The sequence below is a fragment of the Sus scrofa genome, chromosome 14 (assembly GCF_000003025.6).
Source record: "Sus scrofa isolate TJ Tabasco breed Duroc chromosome 14, Sscrofa11.1, whole genome shotgun sequence".
Classification (NCBI taxonomy): domain Eukaryota; kingdom Metazoa; phylum Chordata; class Mammalia; order Artiodactyla; family Suidae; genus Sus; species Sus scrofa.
The window spans coordinates 57,802,121-57,823,745 of record NC_010456.5 but is presented as its reverse complement, the minus strand read 5'-3'; the positions used below and the strand labels follow the sequence as shown (position 1 = coordinate 57,823,745).

Below are 21,625 nucleotides of genomic sequence, written 5' to 3'. Positions count from 1 at the left end.
TATCTAATCTGTTAGAGACTTACTACGTTGATTTGCTTTTGTGAAAATTGAATAGGACAGACCTGTCTCGGGAGGCAATTCTTTTTTGTTGTGTTTTGTTTTTTAGGGCCACACACCGAGGCATATGGAAGTTCCCAGGCTAGGGGTCTTATTGGAGTGCCTGCTGCCAGCCTACATCACAGCCACAGCAACGTGGGATACAAGCCGTGTCTGCGACCTACACCACAGCTCACAGCAACGCCAGATCCTTAACCCACTGAGCGAGGCCAGGGATCAATCAGGAAGCAATTCTTTATAAACTTTCCAGAGGTCTCCATAGCACCAGCAGTCGAGTCCATGGTCCTCCTGTGGCCTGGAAGCTGTGCTGTCCGGGCGTTCTGGCCCCTGCCTCTCCTCCCCATTCTCCCCCTTGCAGGCTCAGCTGCTCCCTAGCCTTTGGCCCTTGGCACTTGCCGTGTATCTTGGCCTCTCTTCTCTCTTTTGACATTCAGGGCTCTGCTGACATGCTTGGTGGAGGGCTGTGGTAGGTGCCTGGGGCAATGTCTGCCTTCAAGGGCTGGCAGGATCTTGTGCTGTGTTTTGGTTGCAGTTGCTGCTCCTCGAAGCCCACCTGTGCCTTTGCTTCATCCCCTGCCTGCTCCCCCCACCTTTCCTAACTTCTTACTCTTGGGACTTCCCTCCTTCCCTGTGCTGGAGACCCTTGGCCTGTTGGGTTGCACAGAAGCAGTCAGAAAACATGAGGTTTTTCTCTCTAGTTCTTTTCCCATGAAGTACATGCCTCTCTACTTAAGTCATGAGGCGGGTGAAATACTTCAAATGAGATTCCAGGTGAAGACTCTGACTTTGGCTGTGGGATCAATACCAAAAATTGACTTTTATTTACCTTGCTTGGAGCAGATACTCCTGGGAGAGCAGTGAGCACAGACACACTTAATGTCTAGCTGCAGGATTATATAAGAAATTGTGTGCTGACCGGAAAAAGAACTTGACTCTTTTTTTTTTTTTTAATTAAAAAAGAAAGAAAAACAGACTCTCAATATTTTATACTTTGATTACCAAACCCAGACTTTCACATTCTAGGTAGGAAAAGAAAAGTTCCCAGGCTGCATGTTCTTACCCAGTCAAGCTCATGAGTTTCTTTTCTGGAGCAGAAAATTTTCTTCCATCTCATATATTTTTGGGGGACAAAGAAAGGAAAAGGAATTGGGACATGCAGTTGGGAACACGCAACCTTATGGTTCCTAGTTGATTCATTTCTGCTGTGCCATGATGGGAACTCCTGAAGTTCTCTTTTATGTATAAGAAATTTCAGTATAGGGGTTCCTGTCGTGGCTCATTGGTTAATGAACCTGACTAGCATCCATGAGGACAAGGGTTCATTCCCTGGCCTTGCTCAGTGGGTTAAGGATCCAGCGTTGCTGTGAGCTGTGGTGTAGGTTGCAGATGAGGCTCAGATCTGGCGTTGCTGTGGCTCTAGCCTAGGCCGGTGGCTACAGCTCTGATTGGACCCCTAGCCTGGGAACCTCCATATACCACGGGTGCAACCCTAAAAAGACAAAAAGACCAAAAAAAAAAAGAAAAGAAAAAGAAATTTCAGTATGTGTGAAAAATACTTTGAGTTGTTTTATAAAAAACTGTGAAAAGCATAAGGAAAACTCTGATGCAGCCAGCAGGGCTGTGCCTGAGTGCTGAGGAGTAAGAATGTGTCTGGGAGGTGGGAAGCAGCAGCTGGAGGCCTGGGAGGGGCCTGGGGGGAGGAGGCCCACCCTTCCCTGGGGCCCCTGCTGCTTTTCCTCAGGATGGAGCGGAGGCCAGTCCACCAGGGTGGGCACAGGGGACATAAGTAGAGAGTAGATTGTAAACATCCTACCCTTAGTAAGGCTTTTAGAAAGTCCTTTATAGAGTTGACTATTGCTGATGTTTTTGTCATTCAATGGTGACATCTTTCCTTATTTGACAACATTTACTGTTTCCTTGAGTATTAAAATACCACATCCTTAAGGTAGGAAATTTGTAAAAAGTATAAGAAAGGAAAATGTGGATAATTTGGTCTTATCATTGAGTTAACCATTTTTTAGCATATCTTGTTTCTGCCCTTTTTCTATACTTAGTTTGTTTATTATAACCATCCAGAATTGGGGGAAAAACCAAATATAGTTGTATAGGTTTGTGTTTTTTCCTTTAATATGACTGACGTGGGAATGGTCTCACAACGTGATAATCCTCAAAGCTGTGGTACTTTTTTTTTTTTTTTTCTTTTTAGAGCATATGGAAGTTCCCAGACTAGGGGTCAAATCAGAGCTGCAGCTGCCAGCCTACACCACAGCCACAGCAATACCAGATCTGAGCCGCATCTGTGACCTACACCACAGCTCACGGTAATGTTGGATCCTTAACCCACTGAGAGAGGCCAGGGATCAAACGTGTATCTTCATGGTGACAGCAGGTTCATTTCCACTGTGCCACAATGGGAACTCCAATGTTGTGATACTTTAATGGTTGCATAATATATCGTGGTGTGGATTTTCATCTCCGATTGAACTGTTACTCCCTCAGTGTGGGACACTTTGCAGGAAACCCCCCTTATGCACCAGCCTTTCTCTCCAGCCAGGATCATTTTCCTTCGGAGGATCCAAAGTGGATCCCGGGCAGGCGGAGGGGTGTGAATTTGCTGTGTGCCTGGCATGCTCATGTGTTTGTCTAGCTGCAGTTCGGCCCACACTGAGCACTGCACTGACTTGTGACACTAAAACACATTGTTTCCCTTTGATTTGCATTTCTAAGGTACTAATGAGGTTAAAAGTTTTTCAGTTGTTTATTTTTTTTTTAACTCTACGTTGTTCCTTTCATCCCATCAAGGACCTGTCCAGTTTCTCCACTCTGTGTTTACTCTTTTCCTTTGAAAATAATAAGCAGTAAGGTGATGTTTTATGACCATGTCTGTCTTCCTCATTGACATTTCTCCTAGTTAGTATTTCTGATTTTTTAAAAACTTTTTTAGGTTGTCCTTTTTTTTTTTTTTTTTTTTTTTTTGCTTTTTGCATACAGAATTTCCCAGGCTAGGGCTCAAATCAGCTACAGCTGCAGGCCTATGCCACAGTCACAGCAACACTGGATCCCCGACACACTGAGTGAGACCAGGGATGGAACCCACATCTTCGTGGATACTAGTTGGATTTGTTTCCCCTGCACCACAATGGAAACTCCCTAGGTTGTCTTAAGATAATAACTCTTTCTTGAGGCTTTAACTGAAAAGCAAATTTAACTACTGCCTTTTAAAATAATTTCTCTAGTAAGGTGAAACAGACAGAATCACTGTACATTCAAATTTCGAACTAAATAACCCCATAATGGTTGATTTTTTTTTTCCCCCAGTCTAAGCTATACTTCTCAATTTGTAGCCATTTACCTCATTAGTTGGAAAAAAAATCACCATTTTACAGTAGCAAAAATAATCAACTTTATCACCCTCAGGCAATTTCTAATAAAAGGTTATCAGGCATCAAGGATACCAAGCTTTTATCAAAAATTTTTACTAAGCAGTTGAAATTACAAAAAAAATAGTTATCATAAATACAGCTTATAAGGAAAATTTAGAAATTAGTACAGGCAGACTTTGTTGTATTGGGCTTTGCAAATACCACGTTTTTTACAGTTGAAGGTTTGGGGCCACCCTGCAACTAACAAATTCATTCATTGTTGCCATTTTTCCAGCAACATTCACTCACTTCATTTCTCCGTGCCACATGTTGGTAGTTCTCACAATATTTCAGACTTTTTCATGATGATTATACGTGTTACGGTGATCTGTGACCAGGGATCCTCGGTGTTATTATTGAAATTGTCTTGGGGGCACCACAAACCCCACCGTGTAAGATGGTGAACTTAATCGATAAATGCTGGGTGTATTTTCTGCTTCACTGACCAGCCCTCCCGCTGTCTCTCCCCCTCTTTTTGGACTTCCCAGTTCCCTGAGATGCGGCAAAATTGAAGTTGGGCTAGTTATTAACCCTGAAATGGCCTCTAAGTGAAAGGAAGAGTCACTTTAAATCAAAAGGTAGAAATAAGTTTAGCAAGAAAGGCATGTTGAAAGCCGAGGCAGGCAGAAAGCTTGGACTCCTGCGCCAGTTAACCAAGTTGTGAATGCCAAGGAAAAGTTCTTGGAGGAAATTAGAGGTGTTTCTCCAGTGAACACATGCATGATTAGAAAGCAAAGCAAACTTATTGCTGATATGGAGAAGGCGTTAGTGGTCTGGATAGAAGAGCAAACCAGCCACAACCTTCCCTTAAGCCAGAGCCTGACCCAAAGCACAGCACTAACGCTCTTCAGTTCCCTAAAGGCTGAGAGAGGTGAGGAAGCTGCAAAAGAAACGTCTGATGCCAGCAGAGGTTGGGTCACGAGGTTTAAGGAAAGAAGCCAGCTTCACAACATCAGAGTGCAAGGTAAAGCGGCAGATGCTGGTGTAGCAGCTGCAGCAAGTGATCCAGAAGATCTAGCTCAGATATTCAAGAAGACCGCTACTCTAAACAAATTCTCAGTGTAGACCAAACAGCCATACATTAGAAGACGATGACATCAAGGACTTGCATGGCTGGAGAGGAGAAGTCAGTACCTGCCTTCAAAGTGTTGAAGGACAGGCTGACTTTCTTATTAGGGCTCATGCAGCTGGTGACTTTAAGTTAAAGCCATCGCTCATTTGCCACTAAAAAATCACAGGGCCCTGAAGAATTATGCTAGGCTCCTCTGCTTATGCTGTATAAATGGAATAGCAAAGCCTGGATGACAGCACATCTATTTACAGCATGGCTTACTGAATATATGAAGCCCACTGTTGAGACCTACTGCTCAGGGGAAAGAAAAAAGATTCCTTTCAAAATATTACTGCTCATTAAAAACGGGGAGTTCCCCTTGTGGTGCAGCAGAAACAAATCCGACTAGTACCCATAAGGATGAGGGTTCGATCCCTGGCCTCCCTCAGTGGGTTGGGGATTGGCGTTGCCGTGAGCTGTGGTGTAGGTCACAGACATGGCTCAGATCCCAAGTTGCTGTGGTGTAGGCTGGCAGCTACAGCTCCCCTAGCCTGGGAACTTTCAAACTTTCATATGCCTCAGGTGTGGCCCTAAAAAGCAAAAAAAAAAAAAAAAAAAAAAAAAAATGCACTTGGTCATCCAAGAGCTCTGATGGAGATGCATGAGTTTTATAGATTTATGTTGTTTTCATCCCTGCTGACAAATTATCCATTCTGCAGCCCATGGAATCCAAGAGTAATTCTGACTTTCAAGCCTTGTTATTTAAGGTTTTATTTTATTATTTTTTTTAAGGCTATAGCTGCTATAGGTAGTGATTCCTTTGCTGGATCTGAATAGAGTCAATTGAAAACCTTCTGGAAAGGATTCTGATTCTAGATGCCATTGAGAAAATTCATGATTCATGAGAAGAGGTCAAAATACCAACAATAACAAGAATTTGAAGGAAGTCAGTTGTAACCCTGATGGATGACTTTGAGGGGTCTAAGACTTCAGTGGAGGAAATCACTGCAGAAGTGATGGAAACAGCAAGAGAACTGAAATTAGAAGTGGAGCCTAGAGTTTCCGTTGTGGCTCAGTGGCTAACAAATCCAACCAGGAACCATGAGGTTGTGGGTTCGATCCCTGGCCTTGCTCAGTGGGTTAAGGATCCGGCATTGCTAAAGAGCTGTGGTGTAGGTTGCAGATGCAGCTCATATCCCTTGTTGCTGTGGCTCTGTCGTGGGCCAGTGGCTACAGCTCTGATTAGACCCCTAGCCTGGGAATCTCCATATGCTGAAGGAACAGCCCTAGAAAAGGCAAAAAGACCAAAAAAAAAAAAAAAAAAAAAAAAAAAAAAAAAAAAAAGTGGAACCTGCAGATGTGGCTGAATTGATGCAATTTCAGGATAAAACTTTAACAGATGAGGAATTGCTTCTTATGGTGAGCAAAGAGAGTAGTTTCTTGAGATGGGATCTACTCCTGGTGAAGATTCTCTAAAGACTGTTGAAATGACAATAAAGGATTGAGAATATTCCATAAACTTAGTTGGTAAAGCAACAGAAGGGTTTGGGAGAACTGACTCCAATTTTGAAAGTGAAAGAAGTTCTGTGGTAAAATGCTGTCAACTAGCATTGCATGCTACAGAGAGAATTCTCGTTGTGCCTTAGCAGATTAAGTACCTGACTGGCGTCCATGAGGATGTGGGTTCGACCCCTGGCCAGCAACATTGACACAAGACCCTCCCCCACCAGCAAAAAGATTGTGTCTTGATGAAAGCTCTGGTGATGGTTAGCCTTTTGTAATAACTATATATATATATATATATATATATATTTAAATAAAATATATATATATTTGCCTTTTAGGGCCACACCTATGGCATATGGAAGTTCCCAGGCTCGGGGTCAAATCTGAGCTGCAGCTGCCAGCCTACACCACAGCCACAGCAAAACAGGATCTGAGCCGCATTTGCTACCCCCACTGTAGCTCACAGCAACGCCAGATCCTTAACCCACTGAGCGAGGCCAGGGATCACATGGTTCCTAGTTGGATTTGTTTCTGCTGTGCCACAACAGAACTCCTCCTCATTTTTTTAGACAATGCTATTACACACTTAATGGACTACAGTGTTGTGTAAATGTAACTTTTAGACGCACTGAGAAACCAAAAAATTCATGCGACTCACTTTAATGCAGTACTCGCTTTATGTCACGTGAGCCAAGCTCACAAGGCAAAGGCTGTGCATGTTGGGTCCCTGGTCCTGTCTTCTCTGCTGTGAGCAAAGAGGTGAACTCCTGGTGGAGGGCAGAGGTCCCTTCACCTGCAGGGCACATCTGCCTATGAAAGTGGGCCATTCTCTATACTTGATGAGGCTGGTGATATTATTATTCTAGAACCCCAGTATGTAGTTGAATAATTGAAAATAAAGTGATTAATCAAAAAAAATTAGGGTGTCTGTGGTTGTGCCTCTGTAGAGCTCTAGAAGCTAAAACACATATTCCTTCTCATTGGCAAGGCGAGTGGTTTCTTCATGGTTAGATGACTTTCTCACGCTCATTTCTTTCCTGTTTCCCATGGAGGCTGTGTAGGCGGTGTTGCATGCGGGCTGGTGCTGGGTCAGGGACTGGCTACATTCCTTAGCTGGGAAGTAGATATGTCAGTACCTGCCCTGTGAGGTTATAGGGCTGAGGCTGTCGGGCTTGTAGATGTGCTGGTCCCTGGCTGCTAGGAGGTACAGAACGTAGGCATGGTTAAAGCTTATTTCTCTTGAGAAATGGAGTGAGTAGGGGGGTGGGTACTTTGGGAGGCTATCACATCACATCAACAGTCTGATTTGTGTTTGCTGGAAACTGGGTCCAGACCCAGCAATAAATCTGCCATGGCACCCACGAACCCAGATGTCCAGTCTGGCCCTCCGAGCACCAGGATCACAAGGAGGCCTGGGTTCTTAATCCCTCCAGACTGGCTGGCAGCAGCTGCTGTTTCTGTTCCTGGATCATCGTTCTCATGGCTTGGGAAGTGCCAAGGCTGTTTCTTGTGCCTCGTGGGCAGAGCCTCAGGTGGCCGAGCCCTGGGGGGACCTTCAGGAGGGGCTCACAGCCAGCTCCTGGCAGGCAGGGAAGGTCCGGGGTGGCTGTGTGTTAGGCTGTCTAGACATCTCGTCCTGACTGCCAGCCTGGGATTTTACTCCCTGGACACACTCGGTCTCCATGCCACCAGACTGCTGAAACTTTAAAGCTTGGAGTAAACACACATAAACGTCTAATTGGAACCCTGCCTTTTAACTAATAACTTAACAGAGTCAAGGAATCTTGGGCTTGCTCAGCTGTGGCTGCTGTGTTCACCATTCGCCTTTCCAGCTTCCCCAGAACCTGGGGGCAGTTGAGGGGCAGGACTTCCATTAGGCACACCTCCAGTGCTGCCATTACTTTTAGTAGTTGCTGTCCCAGACATGCGGACTTGGAAGCCAGTTTGTGTCGGATGTTTTAAATAAACAAACAAACAAAAGGTCACCTTAATACCATCCCGGAGTTCCCCTTGTGGTGCAGTGGAAACGAATCTGACTAGGAACCATGAGGTTGCGGGTTCGATCCCTGGCCTCACTCAGTGGGATGGGGATCTAGCATTGCCGTGAGCTGTGGTGTGGGTCGAAGATGCGGCTCGGATCTGGCGTTGCTGTGGTTGTGGCGTAGGGCAGCAGCTGTAGCTCCGATTCGACCTCTAGCCTGGAAACCTCCGCATGCCACTAGTGTGGCCCTAAAAAGCAAAAAATAAAAATAAAAAAAATACCATCCGAAGTATTTATTATTTAAATAATTCAGGCGAAGGCAAAGGTGACTGTAATTAGCTTTTTCTTGGTTCAGTGTTTTGGTTGAATGAAATTGTTTATTTTATGCTTACAGTTTCTTTCTTCAAAGTATGTGTAAAGATTAAACAAAGGGACCAAAAGAATCACACTGTTTTCAGGTCTCTGGCAGAACTGGCACAAAGCTATTTCCTCGTGGCTCTGAATTGATTTAATCTTTCTAGAAAGCATGTAACCAAAGCTGTGAAGTTATTCCTAACTTCTCTCCCTGGCTGGGCAGTTTTAGGACTCTATCCCAAGGAGATATCTTCTCCTTCAGAACCAACAGAGGAAATCAAGTATACTTTGCACCAAGAAGTTTTTCCTACTCTTTATTTTTTGGGGGGGTGGGTGGGGGGCCTCCTTTTAGGACTGCACCTTTGGCACATGGAGGTTCCTAGCCTAGGGTCAATTCGGAACTGTAGCTGCCAGCTTATGCCACAGCCACAGCCATGCCAGATCTGAGCCACATCTGTGACCTGCACCACAGCAACACCGCGGACCCTTAACCCACTGAGCGAGGCCAGGGATCGAACCTGCCTCCTCATGGATACTAGTCATATCGGTTTCCGCTGAGCCACGATGGGAACTCCCTTTCCCACTCTTTGTGACAGTGAAGATGTATCATCAGTGGAAATGCAAGCACGGTGAGTGGCACAGAGGACTGAGAACTGCCCTGGGCGGTGATGGGGCCTGAGCTGTCCTCCTCTGGGGAGGGGATGGGAGGAGAACAGCTGCTCCCCACACAGTGTGCATGCAGTGTGCACGGTGCTTTTACCACAGCCAGATCCTTAATCCATCCCCATGGCCGGAAACAGGATGGCAGCCAGGCTTCTGCTCCTGATGGTTTTCAGACCTGGGCCCTAAAGTCTTACCTCTGTCCTTAGCATCTCAGAAGAGAATTTGGAGTGATATAAATTGGGTGACTCTTCCCTGGCTTAATTTTTGTTCCCTTTTAAAGTTCCTTGCACTCGTAGAGAACCAAAACAATTTTGAACGTAATAGTTCTTTTATTAAGCTCACAAATATATGTTCATGTGTTATTTAGATAGGCTGAGTGTTTACAGGCTTTAGAGGCTTGCCTCTGATCTTTGTATCTCAACTGAGTGTGAACAACTCAGTTTTTCATTAAAAGTCTCAGATGTTGAGATTCCTATAGTTCTTGGATAATAAAAGTCAATAATTCTGGAGAGAAAGAGGATTTCATATAAGCTGAGGTTTTAAAATGAGCACTTCCAGGAAGTTTCTGTTGTGGCTCAGCAGGTTACAAACCCGACTAGTATCCATGAGTATGTGGGTTCCATCCTTGGCTTTGCCCAGTGGGTTAGGAATCTGGCATTGCTGTGAATTGCAGTGTAGGCTGGCAGCCGTAGCTTCAATTGGACCCCTAGCCTGGGAACTTCCATATGCCGAGGGTGTGGCCCTAAAAATAAAAAATAAATAAAAACAAAACGAGTACTTCCACTTGGTAGAAAATGATGTATGCCGGTGCATCCAGGTGTCTTTGTGCAGAGGTTTCAGTGACGTCGGGAAGCTCTCGTGGGTGAGCATCGTGGAGAAAGGTGGGAGGGGGCTGATCCCCGACGTATGTGCAGCCACTGAGCTCTCAGACACAGGTGCTCACACATCCTTTCAAGTTGCTTTTTTTTGTCTGAATGGACCACTTTGACAACCATCATTTTGATGTGCTAGAATGGAGTCTGTTTGGTGTTCAGACAGTGGCTGCTGGAAGGACAATGTCCACCGATACTCATGGTCTCTGGTGGTGGCAAAATACTCCCAACACCCCTTGATCAGAGTCAGGCCGGTTGGAATGGTTGGCCGTCATGGGATTGTCTGTTTTATGCTAATAAACAGGTGTCTAATAGTTGTTTTCTTTCTCCTAAGTTTGGCATTCATTTTTTTAGGTCCACACCCATGGCATATGGAGATTCCCAGGCTAGGGGTGGAAATCGGAGCTCTAGCTGCTGGCCTACACTACAGCCACAGCAGGTTGGGATCCGAGCCAACCCCAAGTTAAACCGAGCTGTGACTTATACCACAGCTCACAACAACCTTGGATCCTTAACCCACTGAGCGAGGCCAGGGATCGAACCTGCGTCCTCATGGATACTAGTTAGATTCATTTCCACTGAGCCACAACGGGAACTCCTGGCATTCTTTTTTTTTTTTTTTTTTTTGTCTTTGTCTTTTTTAGGGCTGCCCCCAGGGCATATGGAGGTTCCCAGGCTAAGGATCACATTGGAGCTGTAGCCACTGGCCTATGCCACAGCCACAGCCACACCAGATCTGAGCTGCATCTGGGACCTACACCACAGCTCATGGCAATGCTGGATCCTTAACCCACTGAGTGAGGCCAGGGATTGAACCTGCATCCTCATGTGATAGTCAGATTCGTTTCAGCTGAGCCAGGACAGGAACTCCTGGCATTCATTTTTGAAGAAAATGTTGAAGCCATGGTTTCCTCCACACTCACTGCCGCCTTCCCCCCATCAGCGGAGGGTGGCATGGGCTGTCTCCGCCCAGCTTTGAACCCTTCAACTCCACAGGAAAGGAAAGGATGAGCAGAACCTGGTCTTTGCTCCTAGGAGGTGAGGCAAGTGTCTTTGTGTATTATAAGCACTCGCAGAGGAGCTCATCTGAGAGGTAAACATGAAGTACGTTGGAGTTGCCATCATGGCTCAGCGGTAATAAACATAACAAGCGTCCATGAGAATGCAGGTTCCATCACTGGCCTTGCTCAGTGGGTTAAGGATCGGCATTGCTGTGAACTGCGGTGTAGGTCACAGATGCAGCTCGGATCCTGCATTGCTGTGGCTGTGGTGTAGGCCAGCAGCTATAGCTCCGATTGGACCCCTAGCCTGGGAACTTTCATATGCTGTGGTTAGACCTCTCGTGATAACAGTGGACCCCTTCCTGGTCTTTCTGCCAGTAAGTGGGAAAATATGTTATAGTACTTGATAGTAAGTATGAAAATTAAAAGAGAACCACTTACATACAAGTTGGAAAGCCACTGCTCTCGTGCTTCCCTCCAATCTCTTATTACCCCACTGTCTTCCTGACCCCGCACAGTCAGCAGACCCTCACGCACTTTGTGTGGTCCCCTCTGACTCCTAGTCTCTCAGCTCTCTGACAGCATCCTGCCCTCTGCACCCGTGTGAGGTTCCAGGACGTGCCCTCAGTCCCATTGGTCACTGATCACCCCGCGCACCCCACCTGCAGCCACTCTTACAGCTTTGGGATTTGGAATGCGAGCATGGTCTAGCTCAACTCAGCCATGCATTCTGAGAATGTTTTGATGTCACTGTTTAAGGAGTTCATAGGAACCACAATGAAAAGGATTTTGTAAACCAGCTTTATGTACAGTGTTCAAAACAATCATTTATGCAGAGATATGTAAAATATGTTTGTCACATTCACTGAAGTGTTTGTTGTTTGTTCTTTTGTGTCCCTGCTGTGGAAGAACTATTCAGGGTTTTATCAGCTGGCTCTGGGAAGGCTTTCTAGAGAGGACATGTGTATTCATTATCTATTGCTGTGTAACAGCTTATCCCAAGATTTAGCAACTTAAAGCAACAAAGTTGTTATGTCACACAGTTTTCCTGGGCCAGGAATCCAGAGATAGCTTAGCTGGTAGTTCAGACTCAGTCTCATGAGACTGCAGTGCCCTGTGGCTTCTAAGCTCACTGTCACAGCTGCTGACTTGAAGCTTTCGTTCCTTATCACCTGGACCTCACTTCAGGTGCCTGCGAGTCCTTGCAGCATGGCAGGCATCTTCCCCAAAAGCAAGTGATCTGGGATGAATGGGTGGATGGATGGATGGATGGACAGACGGATGGACAGAGAGAGAGAGATCAAATAGGTGGATAGATAGAATGGATGGATGGATAGAGAGATAGATGGGATGGATGGATGGATAGATAGATAGGGTTGATAGAATGGATAGATAGTGGATAGATAGAGATTGAGACCAACATTGCAGCAGCATCTTTCCCCCTACTCACAGAAGTGTCACCATCCCTTCCATCATACTCTGGTGACCACACAGACCTGCCCTGGCACTGTGGGGAAGGGGTCTATACAGGGTGCCCATCCCAGGAGCTGGGGATCCTTAGGACCCTTGGAAGCTGGCATCTGTGCCTGTTCCTAGTGGGGTCTTCAAGGACGTAGTGGAAGTGTCCATAGGCATAAAGTCATTAGAAAGGGAATCTGAGATTTAAAGGGCATGACCTGCTTGCTGGTTTTTTTCTTTTTTTTAACCTAGGACTCCTTTTAATGATCCCTTCTTTCCCGACCCTAGTAGTGCAGATGATGAAACACACAGGGTCTGCCCACAGTGCTTGGCTGCTCCTGGCAGAAGGGGAATCTCATAATCTCACACAACTCCAAACCAAAGAAAAGAGGCCAGTGTTACTAATAGGGGCTTCCAGGCTTGCTGTCTCATTTCTTTTAGACGTGAGGCACTTGGGTCCTGCTTATTCCCTGGGTATGTGTAAATATAGAGACTATTCTAGGGGAGTGAAACTTGCCAGGAAAACTGGGTGCTCAGGGACTTGGATTCCCTGGGGGCTGGGGTCTCCACGGGAGCTCTCCTTGATTCATTTGCCACCTGGCTGCTCCGTGTGGACGGGGAGTCCACCCCGACTCCGGAAGCAGGGCTGCCTCCCCTGCTGTGACTGCAGCTGGCGAGTGATGGCACAGGGACCCATGGGCCCTTTGCCTCATGTGACCTGCTGTCCCCGTCGCTGTCTTTGTCATCCTCAGGCAGGTTCCAACAGCCCGGGGCAGAGAGTGTGTGTCATTGATGAAGTGGGGAAGATGGAGCTCTTCAGCCAGCCATTCATCCAGGCCGTCCGCCAGACCCTGTCCACCCCGGGTACCGTCATCCTTGGCACCATCCCTGTACCCAAAGGAAAGCCGCTGGCTCTCGTGGAAGAGATCAGAACAAGAAACGACGTTAAAGTGTTGAGTGTGAGTACTCTAGGCCTTTGGCCTCAAAGAGATGGAGCAGGTTCCTGAGAGAGCACAAGGCTCAAAAGAGCTCCTTTGGCTCTGAGTTACTATGACTTTTCCCCTTATGCTAGAATATCAATGAGTCTGACTTTCTGCTCCCTTATAGAACTAGAATTAGACCGTTAGTCGCTGACAAAGTAGACTTGCCTATGGGGAGCCTCCCGAGGGGCCTGGCTCCTCCTGCGGTTCCCCCTCCTGCCTGCACCAGGGCTCGCCAGCATCAGAGACGCTAGGCAGCTGTGCTCCCAGTCTGAGCGCATCTCTTCCCAGGGTGATGGTCAGGGTGGGAGACAGAGGCAAATAACTGCTGTTTCATTTTATTATTATTATTATTTGTCCTTTTAGGGCTGCACCCGTACCATATGGAGGTTCCCAGGCTATGGGTTGAATTGGAGCTATAGCTGCTGCCCTACACCACAGCCACAAGCAATGCCAGATCCGAGCCATAGCTGTGACCTACACCACAGCTCACGGCAATGTGGGATCCTTAACCCACCGAGCGAAGCCGGGGATTGAACCCACATCCTCATGGATACTAGTTGGGTTCATTAACCACTGAGCCACAACAGGAGCTCCTGCTGTTTCATTTTAAAGGCTTCCCTGTGGAGTTCCCTGGTGGCGTAGTGGTTAAGGATCTGGCGTAGTCACTGCAGCGGTTTGGGTTACTGCTGTGGCACAGGTTTGATCCCTGCCCTGGGAACTTCCACGTGCCATGGGCACAGCCAAAAGTAAAAAATAAAAAATAAAAAAAAATTTGAAAAATAGAGGCTTCCCTTTGAAACCTGCTGGTGGGGAGAGGCTGCTGTGGCTACAGTTCCAAGCACAGCTTCCAAACTCTGTAGAGCAGCACCATCCAGAGAGCTTCCCAGGGGGTGGGAACATGCTGCCTGTGCTGCCCAGTCCATGGAAAGTAGCCGCATGTGGCTGTTTACATTTGCACTACATTGGAGAGAGCTTTCCCTCAGCCACACTGGCCACAGGCCAAGTCTGCAGTGGCCACGTGAACAGCACAGTGAGGGTCTCATTAGGCAGAGTGAGGTTTGCAGACCAGCAGTGAGGGCATCACCCTGGAGCTGGCAAGATGCCCCACCCTGAACTGATAGTCTGAACATGGCCTTGGGGTCCCCAGGGGCCTGCAGAGGGAGAAGCCCCCCGATGGACACGCGTGCAAAGTGAGTGCTCAGTGGCAGTGTCTGAGCCATCATCAGGGTTCTGATGGCCCTGCTGGCGCTTGTCCCACCTTCTTGCGTTTCTCTCCTGTTGTCTCCCTGTCTCCTTTCTCCCCAGATGCTGTCTTCCCTGTGCCACCTCAGTTTGCATCAGTGACAGCCACATCACTCTGATTATCCCCTCCCCCCACCCCCCTGCAGGTGCCAGGAAGGGCTAGCGGGGCCACTCTAGTGGGGAAGGTGGGGCGTGCACTCCAGGTGCGTAGTCCAAGTGAGCACTTCCCATTGCTGGTCAATGTCACCATGGCCACCTGGCCCTGGCGAGGCATCCCCATGTCACCAAAGTGTTCAGGGGTACCTTGGGGACAGTAGACAGCCATTAGGGTTAGACCAGCCAGACTTGGAGAAATGTGTGTGTGCACAGCTTCCTTCATTTGTCCTCTCACTTACTTGGTAAATATGGATTGAGCAGGTCCTATGCCTCGCACTGAGCCTCGGTGCAGAACAAGACTGGCAAGTCCTTGTCCCCTTGGAGCTGACATGCTAATGGAGGGGCTTGATAACAGAAATGTAAGCAAGCAGTTAGGGAATTTCAGATATGGACACAGGCAAAGCTGGTAAACCGGGCCACTGTGGTAGAGGGGGCTGGTGGTCAGGGAAGTTCCCTCCAAAGCGCTGACCGTGAACCAGGGCCTGAGAGCCACGCAAGCTCACTCCTGTGGTGGATGTGGGCCCTTGTTGCCTTCTCCGTTCCTTACTTTGCATGGCCTCCCTGTCTGAGTTTTTGGTTGTGATTCTAATTTCTGTGGAAATAGAGTCAATGAATAGTGAAAGATGAAAGACAATTAATTTTCAGGCCAGATAGCTCCCGGGCTGGAAGGCTGGGAAACCGCTGACGCTGAACCCCAGGGATTGGCTCTTTCTGCAAAGGAATGTAATAGTCCTAAAATGGGGTTGAGGGGAGTTGACTGTTACCTCCAGAAACAAGTGTTGGGTCTTAGAACAATCCTGCACTTTCTCCTCTAAGCTAGGAGGCTATTCTCTAGGCAAGGTAATCATCGCTCCTAATGATGTATAAATAAAGCAATTAACTTTTGGTTAATTATGTAAAAGAAAAGGACTCACATACCCCGTTATTCTTGTCTGTCTTGTGTCCCTTTGGGGCTCATGTGATCTTTTCTGTGTGTATTTTATACATGAAGAATCTGATTCTCCTTATCTGCAGATTTAGGGGTTGGATCAGAGATTTCTTCGGTTCTTTCCCTTTCTAATAAGCAGCATAGTTACCCGAATTCATTTTTGGAGCATCATTTGCATTCAGCACTTAGTTTATGATAAAGCACATGTGAGGCAGGTTCCCTTTCCTCAAGAAAAACAGACCATGGGAGAGTTAAAATCTGGAGGTGAGGAGACTTGCGTGAACAGGAGGAGTGGGGAGAGGGGTTGGAAAGGAGTGGTTCTTGGGTGGCTTTCTGATGGGGCAGTGGAGGAAAGAAGGGAGAACATTCCAGATAAGGAACTACATTCTGGGCAGTGGGGAAGGCAGCCTTTCTGTGCTAAAGTGAGCATGTACGGGCTGTGGGGATGGGACTGAGCTCCTAACATGGGGGAAAGTATAAGTTTCAAAGTTACTTGTATGAGCTCGACCATTGTGCTTAGTAGGTCAGGTGAACAGAGCCTTTCTTTGCAGAAAGCATCTGAGGACACTCCCAGCTCGAGACAAAGTGGAATAGACACACTCTTCCCTGTCCCTCCTCCTGATCAGTGGGACATCATGGATCAGACATAAGGAGACCTGACTGGTGGAGGAGGAGCATGTGCTGGCTGGGGACCCCAGGTAGAGCCCGAGAGACACAGTTGTCATGCCAAGAACCAGGAAGGTCACCCTGGGTGAAAAAGCAAAACAGCCAACAGCAAGATGACACAGATGTTGGAATTACAGGACAGAGATTTTCAAACAGCCATCACAAAAGTGCTTCAGCCATCAGTTATAAACCCACTTGAAAGAAATGAAAAATAGAAAATCCCAGCCAAGAAATCAAAAGGTTTCACAAAGATATGGACACTATAACGAAGAATCAAATGAAAACTTCAGAACTTAGGATGTAGTAACTGATAAAGAGGTTTGTGGACAGACCAACCAGCAGAGCAGAGATGGCTGAAGACAGAACCAGTGAACTAGAAGGTGGAGCATTAGAAATTGCCCAAGAAAAGAGCAAACCTGTGGTACTCGGTGATGTGGAAACTTTCGTCCTACCCCTGCCCATCACTTAAAATCAAAAAAAAAAATGAGAGTTCAGTCATGTTGGTGGCATTTCAAAAGCATATTTCATTTGATTTCCCTGGAAATGTTTCCTTGATGGAGGTGCTGGAGCAGGTTGTCAGCTGAGGGGACAGAGAGACACGGGGTCAAGATACAGGGTGGCCTCCAAGTCCTGGGGCACCTGGAGGTGTAGCCAAGGTCCATCAGTGCCCAGGACATCACGGCAACCTGGTTATCAGAGCCAGCAGGCCTTGTCCAGGGTCATGCACTTAGTGGGGCTCAGGATTCAGACCCCAAAACCTGCTGAGTTACCCTCATGGGTACCAGTGGTTCGGATCACTTTAAGAGTCCTAGAAATTACTTCTTTTTTCTATTTTATGAAAGTGTTACTATAACTAAAGGCTATATTCTACCACTCCGAATTCAGAGCTATTTAAACTTTTCATTTTCCATAAAGCAGTTTTTATTCTTTTAGTTTTTGCCCATGGGTTGTAAGATCACAAGAATAATGGGAACCAGGGCCCAGCTTCCCACCAGTTTGGAGGCTTTTAGACCTACCCTTCCCAACCATGGATCTTTTGCTGTTTCTGGGTCACAGACTTGTGTAGATACAGGAGCAAAAGTGCACTTGCCAACCTTAGGTCAAAAGTCAGCAGGCAGGGGTTTTTTGGTAGAAATTGACAAGCTAATTCTAAAATTTGGTTCGAAGAACCCAGCTAAAAAAAGGAAGATTCATATTTCCTGATTTCAGAACTTATGCAGAGCTACAGTAATCAAGACAGTGAGGTACTAGCACAGGGATAGACGCTAGATCGTTGGGATGGAGTTGAAGGTCCAGAAATAAACCCTTCCATCAGTGATCAGCTGATCTTCAACAAAAGATGCTGCAGCAAATGGTGCTGGAAAACTGGACATCCACGTGCAGAAGAATGAAGTTGGACCCTTATTCTCACATCAGACACAAAAATTAACTCAAAATAGGTCATAGATCCAAATTTAAGAATGAAAATGATACAGCTCTTAGAAGAAAACATAGGAGTTAATATTTGAAAACTTGGGTCAGGAAGAGTCTTTTCTGATACAACACCAAAAGCACAAGTGACAAGAAAAAAGCAGATAAATTGAACTGCACCCAAATTGAAAGTTTTTGTGCTTCAAAGGACACTGTCAAGAAGGTGAAATGACAACCCACAGGATGGGAAAAATATTTAAAGATCATATATCTGATAAGAGACCTCGTGTGTCCCAGAATACAGATAACTCAATATAATGAACTCTGACAACTCAGTAATAAAAAAAGGCAGATAAACCAATTAAAAAAGGAGCACAGAATCTGCAAAGACATTTCTCCAAAGATAGATGAATGACCAAGAAGCACATGAAAATACGCATGGCGGCAGGGAGGCACGGGGGCACTTCACTGCTACAGCCCCTCAACCCCTGAAGCTCCAGTGGGGCTCCATCAGGACACCTGGGGTGCTTTCTTGTCACCTCTAAGCCTCATGCCCATGAAGTCCTACTTCCCTGCAGGCCTTGGCTGTGCCCCTTAAACAGCCCGTCCAGGACTAGGATCTGGGGTAATGAGCGGGGTTCTCCACCTTGTCACCTTAAACGTCACTTCAGACGCCCCCCCCCAGGATTCCATCATAGGGCTGAGACTGGAAGTGATGACCCAGGGGAAGATGTCCTGCCTACAGCCAGCTGATGCTGCTTCCTCAAGTGTCATCACCTCAAGTGTCTCATCCCTTTACGTGGGGACTGTCCAGTGTGGCCCTGCTGAGTCCATCACCTGTGGTCCATTAGCGGCAGCTCCTCTTAGTAGCTGGATGGAGAAAGAAGCCCCCCCACCTCCACCCAGGGATGTCTGGGACGGTGTGTCTCCAGCGAGCACTTGGTTCTTTCTATCTGGGTGCAGCATGGCTTTCCTTTCCTCTTTACCCCCTCCCCGCCCCATTTCCCTCTTCACTTCTTCCCTCTCATTTCCTCTCATTCCTCCTGTCCCAGCTCAGCATCTTGTCCTTTCTCTCCCATTTATAGAAGAAGTGATGAAAGGTCCATAAAGGAGGAAGTGCCCCAGATGCCCCCGCCCCCCCATGGTCCTTGGGGGCACATAGTAAGCTCTTAGAGACTCTGAAGGCAGAAGTGGCATGATTCTTCCCAGTGGGGTTGTGGGGGAGCTGGTGCCCCAGCGTGTCCACTGTCCTTCACGCTGCCGCCTCCCACCATCAGCTCCCCGCCTCCCCTTTCCTCCTCCTGCATCAGGGATTCCCCTGTTGTGCTCACAGCAGACATGGACTTCGGCTAATTTAAGCAAAAACAGCAACAGGGAGCCTCACAAAGCTGTGTAGTTGGTCATCAAAGTGATGACCAAGTGGATGGGTCTTCTTTCAGTGGAGCCAGAGCTGCCCAGGACCAGTGGACAGTGGACACCAGTATCAGGGGCCCATCCACCGCCACTTGCTGCTTGGTTCACCACATCAGGATGCAGATTCTCAGAAGTCCTCCAGGGCACAGCCTGCACCCCGTGACCAAGGGCTGGCTTCCCGCACCGGGGTCTGCCCACAGGAGAGTCACTGCCATCTCATAGGAAGGACGGGTGCGCACAGGGCACGAGGACCACCACATGCTCCTCCTAACACTGCGCCATGCGGTGGGTGAGGTCTGCAGCCGGAGCAGCCGGCCCTCCTCCCGGGGACCATGCACGCTGCACCCACTGGGGTTTCCAGCTGCACGCGCCTCCTGGCGCCGTGATTCTGCTCAGGCCCTTTTTCCCCGTGTCCACCTGTCAGGCACAACCTCTGTGTGGGCTTCCAGCTCCATGAAGTCAAGGTCCTGGTCTGAGTCATCTGGCCATCCCCCACAGCACGCCCACTGACAGTGGTGTTGAATGTGGCCTGAGCCATATGCCGGCTGGGAGAAGGGAGGGCCTGCCCTCACTGGGGGAGCACCCTCCGTCCAGCACCCCAGCAGCGTCTGGATGCCCTAGTTGTACTCACTGGACATGTGCAGTGGAAGAAAGAAAAATAAAACAGATCATCAGGTGAAGCTTGAATAAACTCAGTTACTTGTGTTTGTTTTTGTGACATGTTGATCACAGAGGTAGCACCCAGGGGTGCTGGGGCCTGGGTTCTGGCCTTCACTGGGCCCCACGCCTCTGGGGTCTCAGTCCCTGCACTTCTCTGGGCTCCTCATGTCCAGGTGCAGAGTTGCCTGGTGTCGGAGCTCCTGAGCTCATGGAGAGACGAATAGATTACTGACCTGGAGCATCTGAGCACCCAGGTGGGACTCAATGCAGGGTGGCTGCTGGGGGGCAGGCCCTTCCCACCTCAGGGGGACAGCCCGCCTCGGGGCGACTTCCCACCTCCGGGGCAGGGAGGCTTCCACTGGCTTCACTCAGACCCCTTCTGTCCAGGTCAGGTTGCACTCAGGGCCACGCCCCAGCCTGCATTCCCATCGCCCCTCCCAGAGCGCCTCCTACTGGCTGCATGCAGGTCATGGCTCCTTCCACGGTTAAAATCCATTCATCATCGAAACCCACTTTCGTGTCACTGTTGGAGTGCAGCTTCTGTGAAGCTGGTGGTGGGACTCGTGCCCCTCTCTGGCCTGTTCTCAGAGGCCTGAAGGAGAGCCAGGCTTCCTGTCCCTCCCCTCTTCTTTTGGGCTTTTCCTTTAGGATGTCCCCTGGCAGAGTAGGTCACTGAAGGGAAGGAAAGAGACCCTGAAGCCCGCTCTATCGCTTCTTCCCACAGGTCACCAAGGACAACAGAAACCACCTTCTGCCAGAGATTGTGGCATGTGTGCAGAGCGGCAGGAAGTGAAGACGATGGTCCCAGCTTTTCTCAACACGAAGCCATTCCTGCGAGAGGAGCCTGAGGGCCCTGCCTGTCAGGGTTTTATGCCTTCGGCTTTTATGAAACCTTGGAGGCTTTGCCAAGGAAAGCCCAACAGCTGTTTGCCATAAAATGTTTACAAGATCAAATTAGCCTTAATGCTGGATTGACTCTACAAGATTAACAATCCACCGTGGCTTATTTATGCGGAGAGCTCTCTGTTTATTTCTTCTTGCAGTTGGGCGTATGATTTGGGTACATTATGAAATGAGAAATGATTTTCGGAGTATTAGATGGAATTTGCCCCCACTGAAGTTTATAAATGTGCTCGGGAAGAGGGAGAAGAGAGTTCCCTGCCTTCAGCTTTGCATGTCATGGAAATTAAACCCTCTCCAGGAGCAGCTGCAGTCTCATGCAGCTTAGCGTGGTAACAGTTATTTGACTTTAAAAAATTAGTATTTCAAAAAAAGCCATTTTAGGTCCCCCCCCACTCATCTCTTATTGTTTGTTTGATTATGGCTTAATAAAAATAAAAATAATGTGCTGGTTGCTGACATGTGAGTCCTTGTATGGGCGGGATCAGTGGTCTGTAGACATGTTGGTTACGTCTGGTACTTAGCAGGCTCAGCTCTGTCGCTTCAGATCAGAGCCTGACTCCAGCCTCGTTCATTTCGACATGTTCTTAAGCCTCTCTGTTTCCCGTTTCCCTTCCAGGAAAAGGGAGTGAATGCCGTCAAAATAAGAGGCTGCCACAGCCTGGAAGGAGTACACCATTGGCCGTGACACGATCCGTGGGGACCGCCTGGGTCCCACGGCTGGGGCTGCCCAGACTAACAGTGCAGGACCCAGAGGTTCTCAAAGAGAAAGGCTGCTGAACTAAAGAACTCATGGAGGATAAAGTCTGCCCTCCCCCAGGTTAGCGATATTCCAGGGCTAAACAGCTCGGAGTTTTTAGGCCATTTTTGGTGGAGACCTGTGAGTTTCCAGGATTTTTTAG

The 21,625-nt window shown here is 47.8% G+C and overlaps 1 protein-coding gene across 1 annotated transcript in view; it reads left to right on the top strand.

Annotated features, from left to right (window-relative positions):
• NTPCR (nucleoside-triphosphatase, cancer-related) overlaps positions 1–21,182 on the top strand; it is a 30,592-nt gene extending 9,410 nt beyond the window's left edge. The window contains exons 4-5 of the mRNA XM_021072791.1: positions 13,118–13,324; positions 20,548–21,182. Coding sequence (XP_020928450.1) covers positions 13,118–13,324; positions 20,548–20,616 — 276 coding nt within the window. The 3' untranslated portion in view covers positions 20,617–21,182. The remainder of the gene's footprint in view (positions 1–13,117; positions 13,325–20,547) is intronic.